The sequence below is a fragment of the Phyllobates terribilis genome, unplaced genomic scaffold, assembly GCF_046119375.1.
Source record: "Phyllobates terribilis strain yellow unplaced genomic scaffold, ASM4611937v1 Scaffold_11__3_contigs__length_659146591, whole genome shotgun sequence".
In the NCBI taxonomy this organism is placed as follows: Eukaryota; Metazoa; Chordata; class Amphibia; order Anura; family Dendrobatidae; genus Phyllobates; species Phyllobates terribilis.
In genome coordinates, this window is record NW_027362771.1 from 201,351,217 (window position 1) to 201,373,772 (window position 22,556).

The 22,556-nt window shown below is 43.9% G+C and overlaps 2 protein-coding genes across 6 annotated transcripts in view; one reads left to right on the forward strand and one right to left on the reverse strand.

Moving 5' to 3' along the window:
• ZNF277 (zinc finger protein 277) overlaps window positions 1-20,234 on the reverse strand; it is an 86,337-nt gene extending 66,103 nt beyond the window's left edge. The window contains exon 1 of the mRNA XM_073651966.1: window positions 20,086-20,234. Within this exon, the coding sequence (XP_073508067.1) occupies window positions 20,086-20,113 (28 nt within the window). The 5' untranslated portion in view covers window positions 20,114-20,234. The remainder of the gene's footprint in view (window positions 1-20,085) is intronic.
• A 77-nt stretch (window positions 20,235-20,311) lies between these two features.
• The window catches only part of DOCK4 (dedicator of cytokinesis 4), a 378,644-nt gene continuing 376,399 nt past the window's right edge, over window positions 20,312-22,556 (forward strand). For 3 of the 5 annotated variants that reach the window (XM_073651957.1, XM_073651959.1, XM_073651960.1), the window contains exon 1: window positions 20,313-20,822. In XM_073651957.1, coding sequence (XP_073508058.1) covers window positions 20,786-20,822 — 37 coding nt within the window. In that variant the 5' untranslated portion in view covers window positions 20,313-20,785. Of the gene's footprint in view, window positions 20,823-22,556 lie in introns of all 5 variants that reach the window. The other 2 variants (XM_073651961.1, XM_073651958.1) reach the window with 1 other exon arrangement.

The window sequence follows — 22,556 nt, forward strand, 5'->3', positions numbered from 1 at the left end:
AATTAGTGAGATTGTCCGCATAGCCTAGCTGAGCTGTGCCACAACCCATTTGTCAGATGTTTTATTACACGTGGTCATTGGGTACATGTGAGCAAGCTCCACTGGAGGCATTAGGATTACTGGAGAATGGTTCCAATGGCAACAAATGGTAAAGAGAGCCCTGGAGTGGTCATCATCTGGGTGATAGCCGTAAATCACTGCAGATTTAAAAATGGGTTGTATTGACACACATGATTAATTCTGTAGGCACCAAAAACGGAGATCACATTATGATTTTGATAATAACACTAACGGAAAGGAGTAAGTTTGCATGATTGGACTGCAGAGTTTGCTAGTCACTTGTAATCATGGAGACACACAGTTCCAGGTAAGTGATGTATATACTGTACAACATAATAGGATATATTTTTTTAATCAAAATAATTAAACTTGTACATACTTATTATCCAATGTATTTAAAAGGGTCCAAAAGTAGCTACTTCTACCCTATCTTACTCCACCATCTTATCCAGAATGCTAGTTTTTATATTGAATACATAGCTGTGGGGTACTTTCACAATTATTAGGATATATCGTACTTTTAATTTATCATAGGAGATCAGTCTGTAAAAAATAGTAACTTCAGGTTTCATTCCTACCGGATGTCTGCAATAATGCACATCAGCCCTGTGAAATGACTGACAAATGCGGCTTATGTGTTACCCAATTCTTCTAACCCATCTGCTGGAAATCTGGTTCCCAGGATCTTGGGCACACTTATTGTTCATACATTAGCTTCTAAGGATGTGCTCTGTGCATGTGGTAACACTTATTTCTGTTGCAATGCTGGAAAAAAAAAACAGTTTAGTAGGATTCTGCAGTGCACAGAAAATCCAGCCCTTCACTGGTAAGTAAGCACGACAGTGCGCAGAGCTCCTCAAGCACATTGATGAACAAAACCTAGCCTTTTTATGGAGGATGTAGCTGCCATAATACATCACTATGAACATGACGTGTCACATATATGCGCTTTAAACACTTTACGCCTTACTAGACAGTTGTAAAAAAATCAATAAAAAAAAAGGAGGTTTAACGAAGTTGTGTCATAAACACCTCCTAATTAATTAATCACGGTTTATTTTGCAAAAACAAATATCAGTGTAAAATAAGCCATATGAGTAAATGAAGTTTTCATCTCTTCTCTTTCTCTGTTTAGAGTGCTGCAGCTTTTGTCCTCTTTTTCAGTGTGGGCAGTGTTTGAAGGCTGCATCCATTCACTTATACAGTGCTGCTTATTTCTTTTTCTTTCTATTTTATAGGGTAGGCCAGTCACTGGGGGATATAAGGAGTCCAACACATCTTTTGAGATGTGTCAAGCTTACGACACAGTATTCATCATTGTGATAAATACGGGGAAGTTACTATCTGTGTTGCTAGCTGTCTAAATTTACAATATTATGAATATATCGGAATCATTGTTTTCCTTTTCAGCCATGCGTTCTGAAAAATATATTAGCTTTTTCTTGTTATTAGTGCAGGAGCAATAAAGGTGGCCGGGGCAGCACTTGTAAAGCTGTACAGCAAACAGCTTGTAACACTTCCTGCCTAGGAGACCGGCCACCTATGAGAGACAGCAGAGGTAGAAAGTAGTCTAAGAAACAAATAGTAAATTCTGAAATTTGCTTCGCTGCGACGTTTCAGAGAAAAACATACTTTAACAGCCGCCAGGGACTGAGCAGTCAAGTCGGACAGGTGGGTCCTTGGCAGTAGGGCTGTGGAGTCGGTAAGCCAAACCTCCGACTCCTCAATTTCCATGACACTGACTCAGACTCCCTCATACATGCCTCATGTTTAAAACCCCTTCAAGACCCAGCCTATTTTGACCCTAAAGACCTTGGCATTTTTGTCAATTCTGACCAGTGTCCCTTTACGAAGTAAAAACTCTGTAACACTTCAACGAATCCTAGCGATTCTGAGATTGTTTTTTCGTGACATATTGGGCTTCATGTTAGTATTAAATTTAGGTCGATAATATTTGCGTTTATTTGTGAAAAAATCAAAAATATGGCAACATTTTTGAAAATTTCGCAATTTTCAAATTTTGAATTTTTATTCTGCTAAACTAGAGAGTGATGCGACACAAAATAGTTAATAAATAACATTTCCCACATGTCTACTTTACATCAGCACAATTTTGGGAAAAAAAAAATTTATGGTAGGAAGTTTGAAGGGTTCAAAGTTCATCAGCAAATTATCTTTTTTCCAGCAAAATTTACAAAACCATTTTTTTTTAGTGACCACATCACATTTGAAGTCCCTTTGAGGGGTGTACATGACAGAAAACACCCAAAAGTGACACCATTCCAAAAACTGCACCCCTCAAGCTACTCAAAACTACATTCAAGAAGAATAATTAACCCTTCATGTGCATCACAGGAACTAAAGTAACATGGAAGAAAAAATGAACATTTTAATTTTTCTAACAAAAATTTTCTTTTAGCCTAAATTTTTTAATTTTCACATGGGTAACAGGAGAAAATGCATCCTAAAATTTGTTGGGCAATTTCTCCTGAGTACACCGATGCCTCATATGTGGTCATAAACCACTGTTTATGCGCACGGCAGGGCTCAGAAGGGAAGGAGCGCTATTTCACTTTTTGAATGGAAAATTAGCTCCAAAAGTCAAATTGCGCTCAGGAGAAATTGCCCAACAAATTTTAGGATGCATTTTATCCTGTTACCGATGTGAAAATTAAAAAATTTAGGCTAAAAGAAAATTTTTGTGAAAAAAAAGTACTTTTTTGTTTTCACAGATCAATTTGTGAAGCACCTGGGGGTTCCAAGTGCTCACTATGCATCTAGATAGGTGCCTTGGGGGGGGTCTAGTTTCCAAAATGGGGTCACTTGTGGGGGAGCTCCAATATTTAGGCACACAGGGGCTCTCCAAACGCAACATGGTGTCCGCTAACAATTTGAGCCGATTTTCCATTCAATTTGTTAGCGGACACCATGTCGCGTTTGAAGAGCCCCTGTGTGCCTAAACATTGGAGCTCCCCCACAAGTGACCCCATTTTGGAAACTAGACCCCCCAAGGCACCTATCTAGATGCAGCAACTGTGACACCTGAGCGACCCCGCTCGCAGGCGCTGCAGGGGTGCGATCCCTCCATGTCACAGACGCTGTGACATGGGTCGGGAACGCACCGGTTTCCATGTCACAGACGCTGTGACACGGGTCGGGAAGGGGTTAAGTGATAAATTTACTGTAGCACAGATATAGGGAAAATATATATTCTTGTAACGTGTTAGCCAGTAGATAGAAAAATATTTAGATTTGAGAGTCCTCAGTGGTTGATACCTTTTAATGGCTAACTGAAAAGATGGTAACAAATTGCAAGCTTTCGAGACTACTCAGGTCTCTTCATCAGGCATAGTATAACACAAAATCTCAAGAGTCACATATTTATACACAATAAGACACACAAGAAAAAAAAAAATGCAATAGCTAAGACAGGTGATGAAAAGCAGAGTTACTATGGAAGAAATAAACAGTTCTGGCTATAAATATTTTAGCAGTTAATAGATAAGGAGTGTGAAGGTTTTATTGTCCTGTGTCCAGTGTTGTGATGACCTCACAGGTCTGAGGAGCACATTCCTTAGTAGTAGTAATCTGTAGCACAGATTAATCTCAGCTAAAAATCTAGACCCTTACAGGAATAGAACAGACATTTATAGGACATTTCATAACTTTCCCAAATTCTTATGAAAAAATATTCACCACAAACGGCATTGAACTACTGTACCCAATTTATTATATATTTTAGGAGTTGGAGTTGGTCCATTTTATACCGACTCCACAACTCCAACTCCACAGCCCTGCTTGCCAGTTTCTCCCCGCTTGATGCTCTGGATTGACAGGTCTCTCCCTATATTGAATTGACATGTGCATGTATAGGGCGAGATCTGTGAGTGACTGGCCATGGGCGGGGAAAAGCCACCGGGGACCGAGCTGTGCTGTGTCCGAGCTAGTCGGACAGGTGGGTCCCTGGCAGTTTCTCCCCGCCCGTTGCCTTGCAGTGACAGGTATCTCCCTACATGCATGTGGGGTGAGTGACTGGCAGCAGGCAAGGAGCAGCCACTGGGGACCGAGCTGTGCTGTAGACCAATGGGACAGGCAGGTCCCCGTAGCTTCTCCTCACCCGTTGCCAGTCAATCACAGGTCTCTTCCTATAAGTGCACACAGGGAGACACCTGTCATTGCAGGGTAGCAGATGTGAGAAACTGCTGACTGCTTTTAAGATAGGTTTTTCTCTGATACGCTGCAGTGTTTCAGTCAAACATACCTGGCTGAGTTCATACAGCCAGTGACTGATACATGTTTCCCGTGGATCGGGAGCATCTATCAGCTGTCAGGATCCCTTTAAATATTATAATAATATAAACATGGTAATGTTTTAAAAATCAAAAAAAGGAAGTCTTAAAAACAACTTTTTTCCACCACTAATGGCTACAGCGTATACATTTCTACATACAGTGTGCATAGTAACAGGTAATACAAAGCGACTTTCCTAGCTATATTTATACGTGATCTAGCGTGTGGGAGTTTGGGTTAATATGGTTTTGTTAGTATTAACAAGCGTTGCCATGACAATTTGAAACAGCACAGAAAAATAAAATAAATACATATATCTAGAACTACTTTTTATTCTTTTTTTTTTTCTAAAGGATCCACTTTGAGTATAAACAAGGTGAATAAAATGGACTATACAGTGGAGAACTTGAGGATCAGAAGCTGTAATGTAAGGCCATATGATTGCATGGTGACATGGTAGACTATAAGAATTAGACATCCAGAGGTTTGTGCACTGGAAAAAATAGGGATTTTTTTCACACTACAGAAAACAATAGTGTACTAAGTAAACGAATACTACAAATAGGAATCCTACAATGTGTCAGCTGGGTAACAAGCTATACACATCAATCAGTTTTATGGGAAGCAATTCCTTATGTCATGCATGAGAAGAACAAGGCTATTCTCATTGCATAAGGTGCAGGTTTCACACTGTGGCCCCTGACCATTGACTGATGTAGGGAACTGTCGTAAGGCCCAATACAAGTGCATGGGGTCCTGCTGCAGTCCCCTTCAGGGTGAGTGACCAGGGGCATTGCTGTACAGGTCAAAAAAAAGAGGGACATATGCTAAGTCAGTACTGCTGCCCTCCTCACTCTCTCAGGTTTGTTGAGGGTTGATGGGTCTGTTTTCCACTGTTCACAAAGTATATGAAATTGCTTTATAAGACGAGAATAACTCTTTATTGAGTTTTTTTTGTGGTTCTGAAAAGCACAATAGTATTTTCACCTATCGGTGAGTTTTCAATTCTAGCCATTCAGAAGCTTAAAGGGAACCTGTCAAGCGATTCATGCTGTCCGTTGTGAAAAATTGCAATCAGGTATATTATTCTCTGAAATGCTCCAGTACTTCAGAGAATATATAGTTAGAAAATCCAGCTGGGGGGTCATAGCTAGAGATGAGACTGGTTCCCAGTGCCAGTCACAGTGAATGACAAGGCTCTCTCACCTGGAGCGGCGCTGGAAGAAGTCGGATCAGGTTCTCATTCATGGGGCCTGTGGTTTGGGTAGTATAAATCACGAGACAGGTTCCTTTTAAAGAAGTTGTCTAATCTTCCTTCTTCTCTGCTTCCCACTTGCCAAGGGCGCAGATTGTTCCTAAAGTTTTGACAGTTCAGCACCATAATCGCACAGCCAATCTGAACTGTGCGCTCTCCAATACTGCTTGCAGAACCAACTTTGTCTCTTCAGCATCAGAGGATAGCAAGGGCACTGAAACTGTCCAGGACCAGCCAACTTCAGAGCAGCACTTGCAAGCTTTATAGTAAAGAGCTAGTAAGTGCTGCACTCCTTGTTTAGGAGACCGGCTCTTTCTGATAGACTGATCAGTAACCTAGACAAGGAGCAGAAGCAATAAAATGTAAAAAAAAATCTTTGTTCTTGAGAAAAAGATATTTAATTACATATAACCAGCAAAATTACTTTGCATGTTATGACAATCCCTTTGATAACTTGTTTCAATAAACGAAAAGTATCCTAACTTTATTCAGTAATTTTGTGATAACCTCATGAACAGTGTCAAAATACCAGATTCAGAGCAGCTCTTGGAAGCTGTTTAGTGAACAGCGTGTAAACGCTGCGCTCCTCACCTAGGAGACAGGCTACCTCTAACAGACAGCAGGGGAAGCCAGAAACTATAGAAGTTCTGTGCACTTTCGCTTCTATTTCAGGCAGAAATCACCTGAAAACCGTTCAAAAGAATGAACATAAGCATTTCTGTCACGCAGTGCCTTGGGCGCTAACCAGGTTCCTAGGACTAGGGGTGCCCTAGTCTATCCCCGTCCCCCAGATTACTCCTGAAGGTAGAGACGCCGGGTTCAGGTCCCTTGCTATGGTCTTAAATCAACTGTTATCTGTCCCCTCACCCACCCAGGGAGGTGGGAAGCCAAAGTGTATAAGCATACACTAACCAGACAAACAATTGAAGATGGACAGGGATGAAGGAAAATAATCATACAAAATACACTCCCCAAACAATAGAGTGGAACACATGGAAGTTAAATTTTCATTTTAATCAATAGATCTTGGAATAATAATAACTTCCACAATTGGATGTGTTAAATGTTCCTGTGCCTGAGATAATCTTATAAATGTGCCCCTGCTGTGTACTGTGTAATGGCTGTGTCTGTGCAGGAACATGGTCTGATCATACCACAGCTCCTGGGCAGGGGCGATCCCATGCTGTAAAGTCTGTATACTCTTTTGCTTCCTCCCCAGCCCAGGAGATGATCAGACCATGTTCCTGCACAGTCACACACAGCCATTACACGGTACACAGCAGGGGCACATTTATAAGATTATCTCAGCACAGGAACATTTTATTTAAACACATCCAATTGTGGAAATTATGATTATTCCAATATCTATTGATTAAAATCAACTTTTATTCGTGGGAAAATCCCTTTAAAGGAAGGAGAAACCAAATAGGATGGGGATGTGCACACAAGCAAAACACCTAGCAACAATCTCCTGAACAAATCTCCAAACGCCTACTACAACCATGAACTACACCTCCAACTTCACACCAGGCAGTAAGAACTACCACCGGCAATTCCAGTGCCAGATGCAAGCATATATAGCCGAGGGAAGTTGTCAACACTGAACAGCTGAGACAATACAGATAGGAAAGCTCCAGGAGCTTCAACTGAACAGCTTAACCCTTGCACTGCTAGCAAGGAAAAAAACAGCACTGTTTAATAAGATGGAGAAGTACTTCTAACCAGTGAAGGAGTTCGTGAAACCAGACGCCGTGATTGTCTGGCTCCTTTCTGTCTCTATATCCCCGTGACAATTTCTATGTAAAAATGACTTGCTGTGCAAATGTTCAATCTTTTGATTGCCTTTTAACAACTTCCTGAGAACTAAGAGGATTTTTAATAAGACGTAAATTGCAAAGTTGTCTATTTTTTACAATCACTTTGGTATTTCACCCATTAAAGTTTATTTCTACATAATAGTATATGTCTGTGCACCTGTTAGCAAACAGGTATAAGAAAATGTTCTGAGCCTGTGTCCTTAGAATTCACTATTCTTTTTCCATATTTTCAGTAGGGCTTGGTGACTAGAACATATTATAAGAAGCATGGTACTACACATGGTCAGTGTCATGATTTACTTCACAACCCTTCCTCATCTCACACATCAAAGGAAGTTCCCGATTCAGTCACTATCATAATTGGTTCTTGTAAGCTGAGTGCAGACAGTCATAAAGCCGCCCAGTGTGATACACTTGTCATTGTTTCCTGTTATGTATGAATAACCGCGGTCCTCACGCACACCGTCCACCACTACAGCATAGGATGACGCTCGGCCCACTCTGGGGATTTCTGAACCGGACCGTCACATTTGTTGGTAAACGCCTTACACATCATTTCTAGTTATGTCTGCTGGCATCTGGTGTGTGAAGTCTGGGAGATCTTCTGTCTCCTGCATTTCAATAGCTGACAGTCCGTTCTAGCACACAGAATGAATATGGGAATGTTAGACGTCCGTGATGAAAGAGGAATGTCTATACCCCGATATAAATAGGAGCTGGAGTCCATGATATCCACCCAGCCTGACTGCGTTATCTAAATTATGTACCGATTAACCAATCACATTGTGTGGGAATGACAGCGCCATCATTTATCACTGGAAGGCTTCATTCCACAGCACAGAATAACGGGGGCAACTGCTGAACTCCGCTCCAGAAATAACCAAACAATGATGGCCCCGCTGGTGATCAGAGTACAAGTAGTGCATGTACTACAGTAATACATACACTATAGTAATGGCAAGCCTTACAGAACCCAAAGTGCTGCTTTATTCTGGCAACTAACCCTTTGTGTCTGTGCACACGGTGCATTTTTTTCTGCGCAGTTTTGTCACAAAACCTGGAGGATTTCCTAGTCCCAGCAAAGTGAATGAGATTCCTTTAGTCTCATGCACACGTTGCTTATTTTCCACTAGCAGGTTTAAGTGTTTTTTCTGTAGATTTCACCCATACTAATGAATAGGAAAAACGCATCAGAAAAGCATGAAAAAAACCACATAAAAGGCATGTATTTTATGCTGCGTCTTTAAAGCCAAAACCTTAGCTTTTGCCGCACATTTTTTCATGTGAGCACGTTAGGACATCTACCTATGAAAGGGTTAGGTGGGGACACAGGGGGCTGCACACTGCAGCCATTTACAAGCCAAATTAGTTAGAAGGCACAATATAAAGTGCCCATGTACTAAAGAGGACCTGTCCCAAAGTCAACAGGGACCATAGTATTTCCGCTGCTCCACTGACTATACAATTTTTTTTATAAATCCGTCATATGGTTCCAGAGCTTTGGGCCTGTTTATTTAGGGCTAATTTTTATGGTCTCTGACAAAGGGGCGGTGCTCACAGGAGGCATGTAATTAGGCTGCTTTGCCTTATTACTCTGTGAGCAACAAGTCCTTTTAAAGACCATAAAAATTAACACTAAATTAACCCATATTTTTGGAACTGTATGCCGGATTTAAAAGTAAAAAAAAAAGCCAGAGTACCCAGGGGATCAGTAGGAATAAAATAAAATCTATTTTTAACCCCTTTACCACCCAAGCCTGTTTTCACCTTCATGACCAGGCCAATTTTTACAATTCTGACCATTGTTACTTTATGTGGTAACAACTCTGAATCCCACTAATTCTGAGACTGTTGTTTCGTGACATATTGTACGTCATGATATTAGTAAAATTTGTTATATATGACTTGCATTTATTTGTGAAAATATCGGAAATTTGACGAAAATGTTGAAAAATTTCGCAATTTTCAAACTTAATTTTCATGCCCTTAAACTAGAGTTATATAGCACAAAATAACAAAGCAGCACACTGTAATGCTAAGTATGCGAACACGAAATATGAATGGCATTACTGCTCTAGAGAATAGAAATAAATGAGAAATCTTAGCACATAAATTGGCCAATTTTATCTTTAAGCTTTGACTGAGCGCTCCGCCTCTAGGCCGCAGGGGGTTTTAATTACAGCAGGATCTTATTATCCCACACACAAGCAGACATAGTCTCTTAGAGAGGTATTCACATTGGTAGGGTCCTGGTATAATGAGAAACGCCTTAGCGTGGCTACCAGGTACACATGAATTGGCCAATATATGCGCTAAGATTTCTCATTTATTTCTATTTTCTACAGCAGTAATGCTATTCATATTTCATATATTTCACGTTCACATACTTAGCGTTACAGTGTGCTGCTTTGTTTGTTATTTGTATATGGAGGTAGCTACTCCTAGTAAGCACCTGTTCACACCTGTTTCTTGTTTTGGAAGAGCCGTCAGTTTTTTCTGTACTGCTGAATCATAGGTCAGACGGAGTCCACAGAGTCTCCACCTGCCTCACTATAGGGAATCTTCCGCTGGGGGTTCTGTCTGCGCTCAGCGTAGAGTGCAAGATAAATGTGACCGAGCCTTACTGGGATCTTTGGGAGGCAGAATGAAAAAAAAAAAAAACAACAGGTGAAGAATTGGTTTCATTTATTTACGTCATTCCTCGTGCGGTATAAGTGATTAGACGACTTTATTCTTTGTGTCGGTGCAATTACAGCGATACCAGATTTATATAGCCTTTTTTTATGTTTTGGCCCTGTTATACAATAAAAATTTTTAGAGAAAAAAATAATTATTTTTGCATCACTTTATTCTGAGAGCTATAACTTTTTTATTTTTCGGCTGATGGGGCTGTATGGCGGCTTGTTTTTTGCAGGACAAGATGAAGTTTTCAGCGGTACCATTTGTATTTACATTCATCTTTTTAACTAATGTGACAGTTTTATGGAGTGGGTCGTTTCGGACACAACTATACGAAGCTTGTACTTTTTTAGTTTATTTTTTTACATAAAAATACAAGTTTATGGGTATAATAAAATATGTATTTGTTTGTGAATTTTTTTTCTTAAATATTTTTACAATTTTGTTTTACTTTTTTTTTTTTTTTTTTTTTTACTTAGTCCCTCTATGGGACTTTCACTTTCATGTGCCTGATCGCTGTTATAAAGTATTGCAATGCACTAACTGTTTTGCACAGCAAAATCTCTATGACATACCCAGTACGTCCAAGGTCGGGAAGTCATTCCCTGCCATGACGTACTGGGTACGTCTAAGGTCAGGAAGGTGTTAAAACTGAGGAAGGTAGACTAAGCCTTTTTTCCATCCATTGACTCTTAGCAATGGATTAGTGAAAAATGGTTTAAACTCGAATGGAAGACTAAATACGAGGTGACCCGGATTCATCATTGCCTTTGCACCTTTTTTTTGTTTGCATCCAAATTCTTATTTTATATGCGCCTTTTTTGAAGTCTATTTATATGTACTCTACTTTTTGTTTTCCATTTTCTGGGCAGAGTCTAGCAATTTCAGATCTTTTAGCCCGATTCATCAAGCGCAACTTTTTTAAAAAGTCGCAAAATTTCACGCAACTCTATTACAGTCGTCCTTTGGTAGATTTCTGAATGTACCAAATATTTAGTGCCAAAATTCATAAAAAACAGTTCAAGATAGGAAGAAAGACCACTTTTGACTTTACGCCAAATTCATGAATCTCATGCACCATTTTGATGAATTTGGCACCAAAAATGGCAACTAACACAAGACAAAAAAGGAAAGTGACTTAAAAAAACCCTGCAAATCAGTAATCAGGGCACTGTTTTCAGTTTCTCATTCATCTTTAACAAATCCCCTTAGACTTTACTAGTTGAGTCTGATCCTCAAACTGATCTGGATGAGAACTGGACATGCTCAGAGTCTCACGGATCAGATACACAGCATTGTATATATAAGAGATGTGTGTATAGATCAGGGAAACACGGACCGCACGTCTACCATGGATGTGTGAATGTACCCTTATGGTGCATTTAGAAGGGCGTTTGTAAGAATGCTCATTCCAGGTAAACAAGCTGGTGATCCCTCAATGAATGAGAAAACTACTCATTCGTGGGTGATGAGATCATTTATGCCAGCATAAAATTCATCATTATTGGCGGCACATCGGCCATTGTTAATAGGATATGTGCTGACAATAACATGACACTATATGGGGACAGAACGATGATGTTACCCATTAGTGTAAACAGGCCAGTAAACACATGCTGAACAACTTGTGTATTGGCACTCATTAATGGGCACAGATCAACCCCTCTAAATTCTGTACACCCATAGCCACCACTAGGGGGAGCCTACTAAAGTCACAGAAGTTCTGTATTTATTAGTGGAGGTCTGTATATGGGAAGTCAGTCTCTGGGATTCCTATAGAACGATTTTTATGATTATTTTGGTTGAATCAGATTGCTAGAAATTGAGGGTTTTTTTTCCCAGAAACTTTCCAAGAAATGTGTGTTGGGCAAGTAAAAAAAAAAAACTACAAAAGAACAAAATGGAAACTATGTAAATCAAGAAAACACCATTGCTAGGCTATATGATATTAAATTCTACACTGTTCTTGTTGTCAATAGCAGGGCTGTGGAGTCGCAGTCGGAGCCCATTTTGGTGCAGTTGGTACAAAATGGACCAACTTCGACTCCTAAAATATATAATAAACTGGGTACAGTAGTTCAATGAGGTTTGTGGGGAATATTTTTTCATAAGAATTTGGGAAAGTTATGAAATGTCCTATAAATGTCTGTCCTATTCCTGATCTAAGGGTCTAGACTTTTAGCTGAGATGAATCTGAGCTACAGTAAATTTATCACTTAAACATGAGCCGTGTATGAGGGAGTCGGAGTCATGGAGTCGGAGGTTTGGCTTACTGACTTCACAGCCCTGGTCAGTAGTTACAGAGACGCCAATGTAGGCGCTGAACATTAGTGTGCACAGAGCAGCTTTAGATTAGAATCCAGCAGAGGATTAATAAATTGCATAGAGAATGACAATACACCCCCCAGTATAGTTCTAATAAGGCACCGGCACAGGAATCGTCTGACTACAATCTAACCATAGTCTCATTTCGACACTGACGCCTTGGAGCTTTCTGCCTTGTTACACACGACAGAAGGAAAATGATAAAAACAGACAACTTATTTCATAGCCTGTGCAGTAGATCAACTCCTACTCGCAAAATCATTTACAATCCAGATTGCTGTTAAGCATGGGCAGGCAGGTGGGCATTAGAAGGCGCTCCTGTACATCTTAGGCTGGGTTCACATTAATACAGTGCTCTCCATTGGGCACTATGTTGAAGCTTTCATCATAATCCCCAGAAAACTGCATGCCAACGAGAACCCCGAGAGAGCCATTCACTTGGATGAAGCTGACAGAGTCACTGTGGACACTGTCCGGCCTCCGTCCTGGCAGTATTCGGCTTTTTCCACATTTTTTGCATGTCGGACAAAGACAAATAGTGCCAGTACAAGAGCCGGACAGTGTCCACAGTGACTCCATCGGCTTCATTCTATTGAAATGCAGTTTTCTGGGGACTCTGACAGAAACCCTGACTTACAGCTTGGCGGAGAGCACTGTATTAATGTGAACCTAGCCTTACATACATCACAACACATAATGGATTTAACGCAAAAGGACCAAGCAAGTTTTCATTTCTGCGCTTTTATTTTTTCCCTCTCCCTCCGAGAGACCATAAAGTATTAATTTTTCCGTCAACATAGTTGTATGAAACATTTTTGACATGTACCCATTTGTGTTTGGGGGAAAGGGAGTGATTTAAGCTTTTATAGTTTATGAGGGTTTAAAAAAATGCTTATAATTATTTTTTTATCTGTCTCCTTAGGGGACTTGAACCTGTGATCACCTATTCAATGCACTGCAATACTAGAGTATTGCAGTGCACAATAAAATTCACAATCTCCAGGCTGCGGTAGGGCTTCACTGACGCTCTAGCATAGCAGGCATGGTTTTTTTTGGGTGTCCCCGGCTACCATGGCAAGTAGTCAGCTAGCAGCACGGTGGCTCAGTGGTTAGCACTGTTGCTTTGCAGCACTGGGGTCCTGGGTTCAAATCCCACCAAGGACGACATCTGTAAGGAGTATGTATGTTCTCCCTGTGTTTGTGTGGGTTTCCTCTCACACTCCAAAGACATACTGATAGGGAATCTAGATTGTGAGCCCCAATGGGGACAGTGATGATAATGTGCTGTGGAATTTGATAGCCCTATATAAGCAAAGCATAATATTAAATAATAAATTCTTGCTGCACATGGTACCAATGGCTGTCAGAAATTAGGGCTGCCATTTTGAAGGGTCTTCAACATGGCAGCCCTACGGAAGCACTCCCAAGTTTGTTTTCCTCTGAATTTGCAGCATTTCAGTGTATGACATAAATGTTTGCTGTCCAGGAGCCAATCTGTGATTCATGTTGCTCGCATTAATCAGCTGACAGGTTCCTTTAAAAGATCAGCTGATCGGGGAAGATTCCTGAAACCAAAGACTCTACGGTTATCCCCAGAGGAAGCTGCGGCTGGTCAAACATTTGTCTGCAGGAAAAATGTAGCATTACATGCTGGCCACCATGTAAACTGTATAGGAACAAGTCTACATATTAGGATAACGTCACATTAGTAATTTCATCAGCTTTGACTACAAGAATAAAATATCTTTCTTGTCATTACAGAAACAAAAAGGAAAAACCCCATTGTTAATATTATATACTAGTAAGGGCTCATCCAAACATCTATTTTTCATGTGTGAGTTTAATCTGTGTTTTTCCATGGACAGAACATGTACCCATTATAATATATGGAGCGGTTCACATGTCTGTTATTGACCCGCTCATAAATCAAACTTTCTCAAGTCTATGGTCCGTGAAAAACTCAGACAGCCCTCCAACGCCGTCCCAGTTGCACCCGAGTGCTGTGTTTTTTTACGTTTGTTTGATAGAGAAGCTTGAGAAACCACCATCAGTATTTTTTTTTTATATACAAAGAAAAACTAATGAAACTGATGATAAAAACTGCGGCATGGATCAAACACGGATGAAAATCAGATAAAAAAACACTGATGGAATGGAAATCAGTTCATTGCACATGAGAAAAATCACATAAGCTCTAACCCCATTATTAGTCAGTAGGGATCGGCTGTACAATGCTGGGGCTTCCATGATCAATGAAAGCTAGAAAGTCGAAGGAAACAGAGTCTAAGGCTACGTTTACACATGTTGGGTTTTTTTTATGTCACAAATCTGCAGCAAAGCTGATCTCTGGTAGGAAATAAACTGCGTCAAAAATGCAGGTTTTGTTGCGTTGTTTGTGCGTTTTTTTCACTGTCCCTCTGTCTTTATTTGAGCATGTACATAAAGTTCAGTGAAAAAAAAAACAACAAACATTCTATTTTACCATCAAAAATGCTGATGCAAATTTTGGTGAGCTTTTTCAGCATTTTTCTCACCACCCATTAATTTCTATGGGTGAAAACCGCTGAAAAAACGTTAAAAAGAAGTGACATGCTCTATATTCCAAAAACCCAACCAAGGCACAAAATCTGAAGCAAAAAAACCAAAACAAAAACGTGATGTGTGAACAGAGAATTCTGGTTTCTCATAGGCTTTGCTGGTACTGGAAAACGCAGCTGAGAAGTTACATAAAAATCTGCAGCAAAAAAATGCTGAAAAATCCAACGTGTGTGAACATAGCCTTAGACTACGTTCCCAGGATGAGCTTTTGGTGAGTTTATGTAGCAGATTTTCTGCACCTATTATGTAAATTGGGTTACTTGCATTTTTTTGATTGCATTCTCTGTCAATTTTTGGGATGTCATGTTTTAAACAAATCTGATTTATTTTTGATACTTCCTGGTATCTAACGCTGACAAAACTTTATTGATACAATCATGGGCAGATTTACATGTATTTTTGATGCATTTCTGCTGCAGAAACCAGGGCTGTGGAGTCGGTAAGCCAAACCTGCGGCTCAGACTCCTCAATTTCCCTTACACCGACTAAAACTCCACGACTCCGACTCCCACATATATTGCTTATATTTAAGTGAAAAATGTATTGTAGTACAATGTGAACATCAGACATTTAATCATTTTTATGATACAATAATCAAGATATTTAGATAGAATATAATATATATTTATTGGAATACTCTCTCTGGTGAAGACGGCAGAAGACAGGACAGAGGAGGGGAGATTGCACACACAGCACCGTTCTCCCCACCGCCAGGGTTCACACACACACACACACAGCACCGTTCTCTCCACCGCCAGGGTTCACACACACACACACACACACACACACCACCGTTCTCCCCACCGCCAGGTTTCACACACACAGCACCGCTCTCTCCACCGCCAGGGTTCTCACACACACACACACACACACACACACACACCGTTCTCCCCACCGCCAGGGTTCACACACACACAGCACCGTTCTCCCCACCGCCAGGTTTCACACACACAGCACCGTTCTCTCCACCGCCAGGGTTCACACACACACACACACACACACACACACACACACACACAGCACCGTTCTCCCCACCGCCAGGGTTCACACACACACAGCACCGTTCTCCCCACCGCCAGGGTTCACACTCACACACACACACACAGCACCGTTCTCTCCGCCACCAGGGTTCACACACACACAGCACCGTTCTCTCCGCCACCAGCGTTCACACACACACAGCACCGTTCTCCCCACCGCCAGCATTCACACACACACAGCACCGTTCTCCCCACCGCCAGCATTCACACACACACAGCACCGTTCTCCCCACCGCCAGCATTCACACACACACACAGCACCGTTCTCCCCACCGCCAGCATTCACACACACACACAGCACCGTTCTCCCCACCGCCAGCATTCACACACACACACAGCACCGTTCTCCCCACCGCCAGCATTCACACACACACAGCACCGTTCTCCCCACCGCCAGCATTCACACACACACACAGCACCGTTCTCCCCACCGCCAGTATTCACACACACACAGCACCGTTCTCCCCACCGCCAGCATTCACACACACAGCACCGTTCTCCCCACCGCCAGGGTTCACACACACACAGCACCGTTCTCCCCACCGCCAGGGTTCACACACACACAGCACCGTTCTCCCCACCGCTAGGGTTCACACACACACAGCACCGTTCTCCCCACCGCTAGGGTTCACACACAGCACCGTTCTCCCCACCGCTAGGGTTCACACACACATACAGCACCGTTCTCCCCACCGCTAGGATTCACACACACACACACACAGCACCATTCTCCCCACCGCTAGGGTTCACACACACACAGCACCGTTCTCCCCACAGCCAGGGTTCACACACACACACAGCACCGTTCTTCCCACCGCCAGGGTTCACACACACACACACACACACACACACACACACACACACACACACACACACCCACCCACCACCGTTCTTCCCACCGCCAGGGTTCACACACACACAGCACCGTTCTCCCCACCGCCAGGGTTCACACACACACACACACACACAGCACCGTTCTCCCCACCGCCAGGGTTCACACACACACACACAGCACCGTTCTCCCCACCGCCAGGGTTCACACACACACACACAGCACCGTTCTCCCCACCGCCAGGGTACACACACACACACACACACACACACAGCACCGTTCTCCCCACCGCCAGGGTTCACACACACACACACACACACACACAGCACCGTTCTCCCCACCGCCAGGGTTCACACACACACACACACACAGCACCGTTCTCCCCACCGCCAGGGTTCACACACACACACACACACACAGCACCGTTCTCCCCACCGCCAGGGTTCACACACACACACAGCACCGTTCTCCCCACCGCCAGGGTTCACACACACAGCACCGTTCTCCCCACCGCCAGGGTTCACACACACAGCACCGTTCTCCCCACCCCCAGGGTTCACACACACAGCACCGTTCTCCCCACCCCCAGGGTTCACACACACAGCACCGTTCTCCCCACCCCCAGGGTTCACACACACAGCACCGTTCTCCCCACCCCCAGGGTTCACACACACACACACACAGCACCGTTCTCCCCACCCCCAGGGTTCACACACACACACACACACACACAGCACCGTTCTCCCCACCCCCAGGGTTCACACACACACACACACAGCACTGTTCTCCCCACCCCCAGGGTTCTCACACACACACACACAGCACCGTTCTCCCCGCCGCCAGGGTTCTCACACACACAGCACCGTTCTCCCCGCCGCCAGGGTTCACACACACACACAGCACCGTTCTCCCCACCGCCAGGGTTCACACACACACACACAGCACCGTTCTCCCAGCCGCCAGGACTCACACACAGCACTGTACTCCCCGCTGCCAGGGCAGGGACCATCTTGGAAGGCAGAGGAGCGGCTTTCCTGCTTCAGCAGAGGATGCAGTGAGAGGCAAATGGCGGATATCATGAAGGGTGACTATACATGACAAATGTATAGTAACTTTTCAGTACCAGGGTGGAGAACAGGAGAGACATTGCTGCAAAAGTTAGTATTGATTATAGTGCTAGGCTGCCATACTGTATACAGCTTTCTGACTATGCACAGTGTACACAGAAAGCTGCCAATCAGTGGTGTGGGCAGTGATATACAGACCTCAGTATTCAGAGAACCGGTAGATCTACAGCAGATAAACCAGTGATTTTATCAAATCACAGCAAGCAGCCCAGAAAGTGACATCACTGGAATCAGGATCTCTGCCCCTACGTTATGCTGCCCTCAGACGGGTTAACAAAACCTGCTGACAGCTTCCCTTTAATATACAGGTGCTTTTCACTAAATTAGAATATCAAAAAGTTAATTTATTTCAGTTCTTCAATACAAACAGTGAAACTCATTATATAGAGTCATTGCAAACAGTGATCTATTTCAAGTGTTTATTTCTGCTAATGTTGATGATTGTGGCTTACAGCCAATGAACACACAGAAGTCATTATCTCAGTAAATTAGAATACTTTATAACCGCTTGAAAAATGTTTTTTAAATCTGAAATGTTGGCCTACTGAAATGTATGTTCAGTAAATGCACTCAATACTTGGTCGGCGATCCTTTTGCATCAATTACTGCATCAATGTGGCGTGGCATGGAGGTGATCAGCCTGTGGCACTGCTGAGGTGTTATGGAAGCCCAGGTTGCTTTGATAGCAGCCTTCAGCTCGTCTGCATTGTTGGGTCTGGTGTCGCTCATCTTCCTCTTGACAATACTCCATAGATTCTCTATGGGGTTAAGGACAGGTGAGTTTGCTGGCCAATCAAGCACAGTGATACTGTTGTTTTTAAACCAGGTATTGGTACTTTTGTCAGTGTGGACAGGTGCCAAGTCCTGCTGGAGAATGAAATTTCCATCTCCAAAAAGCTTGTTGGCAGAGGGAAGCATGAAGTGCTCTAAAATTTCCTGGTAGACTGCTGCGCTGACTTTGGTCTTGATAAAACACATTGGACCTACAGCAGATGACATGGCCCCCAAACCATCACTGATTGTGGAAACTTCACACTAGACCTCAAGCAGCTTGGATTGTGTGCCTCTCCACTCTTCCTCCAGACTGTGGGACCTTAATTTCTCAATGAAAATGGGAACTGTGGGACCTCGTGGAGTGTGTCAATGACTGCCTTCTGGACATCTGTCAGGTCAGCAGTCTTCCCCATGATTGTGGAGCCTACTGAAACAGACTAAGGGACCCTTTTAAATGCTTCGGAAGCCTTTGCAGGTGTTTTTTGTTAATTATTCTAATTTACTGAGATAATGACTTTTGTGTTTTCATTGGCTGTAAGCCATAATCACCAACATTAACAGAAAAACACTTGAAATAGATCACTCTGTTTGTAATGACTCTCTATAATATGTGAGTTTCACTTTTTGTATTGAAGAACTTTAACAAATTAACTTTCTGATGCTATTCTAATTTTGTGAGATGCACCTGTATGAAAAGCACAAGGCTCAGGCTGGAGCGGGTCTATGCAGCAGCATCAGGAGGGCAGAGATTTATCATGAAGCGATGGATCTTGGCACGCTCTCCAGCTGGTGGCAGCAATAACAGTGTGCAATTCTGCCAAGAACCCCAGAAAATCCAAAAAATAAAAAAGCTTCAATATCTTTTAGTTCTTTTCTCCAGGATTTTGCTAAAACTATCTTAACAGTCATAAAAGAAAACAATTCCCGGCATCTGCAGCGCCAATAGTTCTGGTGGTCACCGCCGATCAATGTTTGCTGCAACCACGGAGTCACATATATACAGAGACCACTGCAGCCAATCAATGGAGGAGATCATGGTCAGATACTATGCAAGTGATTGTCTGCAGCGGTCCTGTAGACCTATGTTCTAACATTTCCTGCTGCTAGGAGAACTAGAATGATGAATAATATAACACCAGGAGGGCTCATGTACACCGGCACGTTACAGGAGGGTTACACCGGCATGCAGTACATAAAGCAATACAACCACTTCTATACGGGCACGGTACATATGGTGCAGCAGGCCGAGGCCAAACAGCACAACCCCCGCCACTGCCCGGAGATGTACCTTCTCTGCTCCTGCCGGCCTCTGCCATGCTGCCACGACTTCCGTGAGTGGGAGGGCCCCGGCTACACGAGCACTGACAGAAGCGTCTCACAGGTCCACGGAGCTGTCAATCACCTGGATGGGCGGCTCAATGCGCTGCGTACCACGTGATCGCTGTAGCTGGGGTTTGTGTACAGCTCTCTACACGGTGACGTAAAGAAGCTGCTCAGGTAGGCGGAGCCAAGTATGTCAGCCCCGCCCCCCGTTGCTGTGTACACCGGAGCTGACGCTTCCTGTGCAGTGCCGCTGGTTTGTACTACATATCCCGGCGTGCACCGCTCCGGCAGCCTGCAGCGTTGCTTCGCTCCTAGTTACCAGAACAATAAGCCCGCCGCTGCCGAGGCTGGCACATAACGGTGTGCATGACGCATGCTCCTGCCCGGAGCTAAACAGGGCACTGTCTCTGTAAGGCTGGCACAGGAATGAGGAGCACCGGAGGCAGGCGCATCTCTGGAGAGCCGCACAGGTACCCGCGCGTCAGTGCAGCTCTGCCAGGCATGTGAGGCAGCGCGGACAGTAAGCAGCATCCCTGGCACGGACGCATTAGCCGCATTGTGTGAACAGCTCAGCCTTCCGTGCACTGACAGGAGACAAAGGCAGGAGCGAGGGAGGCAGCCGGACCGGGCGATGGCCGGCCACTGAGCATCCCGGAGCCGCAGACATGTGGAGACCCACGGAGCACGAGAAGTACGGCGTCGGTGAGTACTACTGCCCCCATCATCACTGCTGTGCGGAGGAATGCCTCTACTGGGTGCAAAGGGCATGTGAGTGACAGCAGCGGGCATGGCAGCCCTGCAGGAGGGAGCCCCAACTTTACTGTGTGTAAACAAAGAGGCTGGCATTGCCCAGGGCCAACAAGGAGGCAGGGTTCTGGAGGAAAGTGACAGCCCTATACCTGGCAGGGAGACGTCCAGAGATGCCCTGGCGGGGACCCTCATAGAGACGCCCTGGCGGGGACCCTCATAGAGACGCCCTGGCGGGGACCCTCATAGAGACGCCCTGGCTGGGACCCTCATAGAGACACCCTGGCGGGGACCCTTATATAGACTCCATGGTGGGGACGCCCTGGCAGGGAGATGTCCAGAGATGCCCTGGCGGGGCCCCTCGTAGGGACGCCCTGGTAGGGAGACGTCCGGGGATGCCCGGCTTTGTATGAGTGCCTTCTGATCACCCCCATCATCCCTCTCCCCAGTGTAGGGAGGGCTGTTATGTAATGGTGCTGTATCTGCAGCTGGTTCTGATACGGATAATGCCACTCTGTATATTTGCATGCAGTGATTACTACGTGTGCTGGGTATTATTTAGGGCATCCCCCTGGTGCCTGCCTTCATTGCTTGTTGTCTCCCTTTATTTTGGAGCATGACATTGCCGGCGGCTTGTGACCTGTGTGTCGCCGGTGATCCAGGACTTTCTCTTATTGTTCCTCCATGCCTTTTGTTATTGCTTTTGTTTGTTTGTGCTGAGGGAAGTGTTGTGATTGTTGACATGATGTGAGGTCTGTTCCATGGGATGTCATTTCCCAAGTCCCGCCTATCGCTCTCCCAGCAAATGGACCTCTTAGAAAAGCCATCACAGACCTCCTTTGTACTTCGTGGCACATATTACCCGAATATATGACTGCTTGCTTTAGCCGGGGAAACAATAGCTGTATATCAGTTTGCCAGGCCATGGCCCATTAACTTATATGGCATCCCAGCAGTTATTCTTGGTGGTGGGTAATAATATGCAGGGCTCTCCATATCTGCTGCTCATTTCCTATGGACCTGCTGCCATCTGCCCTGCATTTTCTCCGGTTGCAGTCTTGTAAATGAGCATCGTACCTTTCTAGAGTAAAACGATCTCTGATAATGGCAGGCATGTTACATGATGAGCTGTGTATTTTGTATACATTTTGATTGTCTCTATAGTTGACCTTCTTTTGTTTACCATGATATTGCTATAAGTGTGTGTGAATGTATCAGGTTACATTCTTTCTAATCCCCAATTCCTTCTGTATACCCTCTCATTACACTTGTGTTCTTTAGTCATAGTGCTCACACTGCCTTATGTTATGGGGCATAGGCGATAATCACATCCTCCTGACTTCATCAAAGCCTCGGCGCTCAGTGCTTATTTAGGGGAGGCCTTGTCCTACACCCCTGTAGCCAGGTCACCTGATCTCTGCTGAGATTAGTAGACATTGCATACATGGAGGATGGATGTTTGTATCCAGATGCTTCTTTTCTGATCCAGTCACTCCCCACTATTCCACATTGTGACACTGAGGAGGGGGGCTCCTGGAATGGTATGTGACAGCCATGCAGTTTAGTTCAGGCAGCGGATTTCGGAGTCATCCAGGGAGCTGTCTTTGTCTTTGGTGCTGTTCAGTATGTAGCATTCAGTCCTGGTGTTCTGCATTCTGAAAGGGCTGGATTGTAGTGAGCGAGGATTGC